Source organism: Clytia hemisphaerica, unplaced genomic scaffold (assembly GCF_902728285.1).
Source record: "Clytia hemisphaerica strain Z4C2 unplaced genomic scaffold, Clytia hemisphaerica genome assembly, whole genome shotgun sequence".
Taxonomy (NCBI): Eukaryota; Metazoa; Cnidaria; class Hydrozoa; order Leptothecata; family Clytiidae; genus Clytia; species Clytia hemisphaerica.
In genome coordinates this window covers 417,924-423,056 of record NW_027103274.1, presented here as the reverse complement: position 1 = coordinate 423,056, position 5,133 = coordinate 417,924, and the positions used below count along the sequence as shown (strand labels likewise).

The following is a 5,133-nucleotide window of genomic DNA, read 5'->3' as shown; positions in this document are numbered from 1 at the left end:
TCAAAACGGCAACTTCTCTATTTTTTCACACCTATATGTTATTTCACAAGTTTTGCCGTTGTCGTTGCCGTTCTCGTTGTGACTGCGGGAAGTGCCTAATAAAGGTGTCATGAATGCAAATGATAGAAAATAAATTTAACTTTCCATTTCGCAAAAATCAGCTCTCACTTAAATTCTTTAATCGCGAAAAGAGTTTTTCGGTTAAATTGGTTCCCCTATGTTATATCATCAAAGAAAATGAAAGCGATGTTGATTTTTCTAAATACACTCAAATTTCTCAAAAGAGCTTAACAAAAAGTTCCGTGCACACACGTAGAATATTTGGTTACAATCGATGCGTGTAGAACATTATTTTGAGCTAAAGTCATTTCCATGTCATATTTTGTATACTGAAGCTTTGGATCAAGCTTTATCACTGCTTCTTCGTAGATTATTCCGTCTATAGATGCCATTTTTGCTAATTTCGTTTGTATCGTTGTTCCTCTTGCCCTCCATGGCATATCACCATATTTGGCATTAAGCGGAACAAACCATGAGGGCCCATAATGCACAAACATTCTGTCTTTGGCATCTTTATGGCAAGCCATTTTAGAGGCCTGTAAATAACACGTGCATAGATCCTTATGTGTTGGTAGCGGTTTGGTGAAAGCCATTTGGTTGACCATCCAATCATTGAAAACCATATTAAGTTTAGGACAACCAGGTACATCCCAATGTGTTTCAGCTTTAACACTTCCTATTGACTGATCTCCGTAAGGTCGTGGTGTAAGTTTATCTCCAATAAGTTTGATAAATTTCTCTGGAGGATAATCCACATAGACATCCATATCGCCGTCGTGTGAAAGATACGTGCCGTTTCTGATGACTCCAAGTTCTGATCCTGATCGCGCGAAATAAATGATGCCTGATTGGTCAAGCAAACTCCATAATTCTTGATGCTTTCTTGAGCAACGTGTCCATGGCTTGGTACCTTGTCCAAAAGAACAATTAGGGCGCACATAATTTGGTGGCGGTTTTTGTTCTTTCCAAGTCAGTTTGCGATGTGGAAGCTCTCCAAAGTCTGTTTGTGGTTGTGCATGCCAGAATCTATTACAGAATAAATACACAAATTTCCGATTAGCAGATTCATATAAAAAAGTTCCCAAAAAACGTTTAGTAAAGTTCTGATTGGCTGAATAATGCACACATAAGCATATATTTTCAAATGCCCCGAGTATGAGGTAATCTTTGTATGTCTCAGCCGATCAGAGCTTTACTCGACGTTTTTTCGTGACTTATATATGAATCTTAGGAAAAAAATGAAGAATTAAATTTTGTAATTAGGACCCAGTTGGCACATAATGTCAAAACACTGTCTGTCTAACGTTCATGACATCTTTATAATACTAGATGGTCGTTATAATAACATAATGTGCCAGTCATCGAGGGAGGTGCAAGTGGCAATGTTGCTAGTGAAAGATCTTTTGGAAAGGCTGTCGGGAAAACTCATAGAGATTTGCATCTAAAGACCATTAACTTTAAATTTGCCCTCTTTTTTTACTATATGTCGAAGTCTCTGTCTTTGGGATATCTTAAACAATTTTTGAAGCCTTTGGATGTTCTTAACTTTTTTAGATTTAAGCCTATAGATGTTCTTAGCATGTTATTATTTTCACCATTTTGTGGGTATTTTTGTCCGTTTTCCTAAGAAAGTGCGGTGTTTTAGAGTCCTCAAAGCCTTAAAATGTTCTTAACTTATTCTTAAATTTTTGGCCATCGAAGCCTTTTGTTCTTATATAGTAGTTTGTTAATATAAAAAATACGTGTAAAGCAACTAAACATTTTTTTGTTGGAATACGAGATAAGGCATTACCTAGTCTACACAATTGACAGCTCCAGGCTTTTAGACCTTACTCTTGGTCTATAAGCACTGCGCTAAATGAGGCCACTAGTGACCCCACCGGGAACTTGCTTTTTAATAGGATTAAGCATAATAGAAGTTTTTAACAAAAGAAGTTTATCAAAAGAGATTTTAAATAAAAGAAGAATTGTGTTTAAAACACAAATCATTGGATTGGGTTTGAAAACTCTCTATTGTTTCACCAAAACCTCAGTGCGCACATGCGATGTATCTAGAGAAATCCAAAATTCAAAATAAGAACAGTGCGCCTATGATCCCGAAGAATACGAGTTTTATGCTTGAAACGAAGCAAGATATGACGTAGCCTAGACATTACCTGGTCTGTGAAGTCTTAAAATGTTCTTAACATTTTGGCCATCGAAGCCTGTTCTTCTATAGTTTGTGTAAATCAACAACACAAGAATATTTTGGTTGGAATAAGAGTTATAGGATATTACCTGGTGCATCCTTCCTTGTATTGTTTTGGTGGGATTGCAGATAAATTGACTTTCATTTGGTGATGTAAAAACAACGGGAACCAAGATAATTTTTCATATTTCTTATGAACATAGGATGGATAAGGACAATCTGCTTTTTCTTTCCAGTTGTCTTTGTACCATTGGACAGGCTTCAGTTGACTGTAGATCGCTTTGTGATCTTTATTGGTATCAGCCAACCAACTGTTTTCGGAGAGTGATGGATGATAAACTTCAATGTCTTCTATGTCGACAGGATCTTCTTCGGACACTGTAAATGTCCCATAATCTACAAATCAATAAGAAGTCCATTAAAACACCCCTGTGTCACAGACCCGCTGGGACCCCAGCTCCACTGGAAAATCTGGCAAAACTTTCGTTCTCGGTAGGAAAATACCCTGGAATTTCAGCCTTCTTAACTTTAAAATAATGCAGACTTGCCAATTTTTATTATGCAAGGTCATTCTGTACATTTAAGTGAATTTCAAAAACGCTAAATTTAAACATTTTAGGCTCAAAATTGTCAAAAAATAAGCACATTCTTTCAGGCTCTGCCCAAATTAAGACGTTCTAATTAAAAAAAACTAAAAAAAATTACCACTTACTTGTATAAAGTGCGACGCAACATATACAGAGGATCAAAAGAATCACATTAAAGCTACAAAACGAAGAATGCAGATTTTATTACAACTTACAAGAACAAACTAGACCATAAGGCTTTGATGAAATAAACTATTAAGAACATTTTAAGACTTTATGGACTCGGGGGGGGGGGGCTCAAGGTAAATGACCTACCCTACGTGAGGCCCTTTAGGGTATATTTTCCAAGCTTCTCAAAGTGCACTGTAAGGGTCGAAATCTGAAAAAGTTGAGAAAAATTGCACTCCAAGGGTGTAAACTTTCGAAAATCTGACCATATTTTGCCTGAAAATGGTCAAAAAATTTCAAGAAATGCAACATAGAGGTCAATTTTCGCTCAAATTTTGCAAAATTTTCTCTGCATTGTAAGGGTCTGATTTCAAAGGCCTAATTATTGTCGTTTTTGAATCGATTGAACGGTATTTTAAAATCAGACGGTGACGGTATTTAGCCTTATTTTTTGTCATTATACCGATATTTGAACCTCTACGAACCGGTGTGACGATGTTATAATTTTTTTCAATTTTCGGGATCCCGGGATTCAGCAAAAAATTTGACGGGAAAACGGTATTTTGAACCCCTACAAACCCCCCACCTTACAGGGGTACGAAAAACCATAAATTAGAAATTGAGTCTGTGACAAGGTCCCACAATCGCCAAATATGAAAATGGACACTTGAAATTAAACGTCGTCTTACCGTTTTGTTACCATTATTTGTTTGAATTTTCTTTTGATTTTCTGTTCTTTAAAAGATGAAATATAATTGCAGATTATCGGGCATTGGGCGCAAAGTTTCGCTTTGTATTTTGATTCATGAGTGCCTCCTCGGAATCTCGAAGTTTAAATTAGGTGTACTCTTTGGGTGATTGGCACTCTCCTAGACTAAATTCTACTTTTGACTGAACGTGTTGTTTTGTGAAGATTTTGATAGCGCTTATCGTCCTGTCTATCAAAAAGCGATGAGTGGCCCCCAGGCTTTTGGCACACATTCCAGACCCATTGAGTTTAAAGCCCGAAGGACTAGAGTAGAATCTCCCAGGCAAGAAAAAGTGAAGCCACTTGTATTTTTTCCCATCCAGAACGCGCCTAGAACGTGCTGCAATCATGACAACGGATTTTATCTAGCGGTTCCTTTGTTTTTGAGGACTGCATTTGTTTTAAATCTAGCAATAGATTTTACTTGCAATCCGGCGTTTGTGTAAAAATAACGCGCGGGCGTTCTGGATGAGAAATCAAGTAGCTCCATCTACCATTCAAAGTTTCTACTCTAGCTCCTTTGGGGCTTTAAACTCAATGACCCATGTCAGACCAATACTAGCCTTTGGGTTCTACATCAATCCTACAATCAGTGCCATAATATATTGGCAGTTTTGGCTATTTTACCATTTTTTGAAAATTGAAGTTCGAGCGAAAATGTCAATATTGTGCCTCAACTTGATTTCATCGAATATTTCGATCTGAGAGGGATTTATTAGTTTTTAGGCTATATTTCAAGCCCCACTGGACCATGTGTTTAACTTTAACTTTTGCATCATCAGGTCCTAAGGTCCTAAGTGTCCTAAGTCAAGCGTTAAGACTTAGAGTTAAAAATCTACCCTTCCAACAGTCCAACCTAATTTAGAGCGCTTCCGAATTGTTTGTGGTTATAACATTTCGTGGAAAAATTTCCCTTTTTTGTCAAGTATTCCGGCAGGAAATTAGAAAGGTTTTTTTCTAAAGGTACGGAAAATCTGATATTGACCTGACCGAAGCTCACTTTATCAACTATCTTGAATTGTGGTATTTTTCCGCTAGAAACATTGTATCTTACACCCAAACGATAGAACTTCATAAGAAACATTAAATTGAAATTATTAAACAACAAAATTATTAAACATTTCGTCCATCTTTACAGCACCTGACCCCGAGAATGTAGTAAACCCCGAGAATGTAGGTTTCTCATTTTTTAGCATGGTAGCCCTAACGATAGTTCAACTTCATAAAAAGTTGTTTCAGAGCATACTGTTACATATTACTGATTATTTCTAGACATAAAATTTTAACTTGAATTGATTTTTTCAGGCGAGAATCTGAATCGAAGTTGATTGGATACTACTCGAATTGAGACATTTTTTAAATAAATCCTCTCTAAATCAAAA

The 5,133-nt window shown here is 36.5% G+C and overlaps 1 protein-coding gene across 1 annotated transcript; it reads right to left on the bottom strand.

Annotated features, from left to right (window-relative positions):
• Window positions 1–253: 253 nt before the first annotated feature.
• On the bottom strand, window positions 254–3,706 carry LOC136802235 (uncharacterized). The gene is made up of 4 exons (XM_067058957.1): window positions 3,693–3,706; window positions 2,961–3,013; window positions 2,338–2,644; window positions 254–1,086 (listed from the first exon to the last, which is right to left on the bottom strand). Exons 1-4 carry the CDS (start codon window positions 3,704–3,706, stop codon window positions 288–290), a joined length of 1,173 nt encoding a protein of 390 aa, XP_066915058.1. The 3' UTR covers window positions 254–287.
• Between the last annotated feature and the right edge of the window lie 1,427 nt (window positions 3,707–5,133).

Bases quoted from the DNA above. Each gene is read 5' to 3' on its own strand.
- LOC136802235 (XM_067058957.1), bottom strand. The intron at 2,645-2,960 runs GTAAGTGGTAAT...ATTGATTTGTAG, and splicing joins TTGCGTCGCACTTTATACAA to ATTATGGGACATTTACAGTG. The intron at 1,087-2,337 runs GTAATATCCTAT...ATTCTGTAATAG, and splicing joins TACAAGGAAGGATGCACCAG to ATTCTGGCATGCACAACCAC.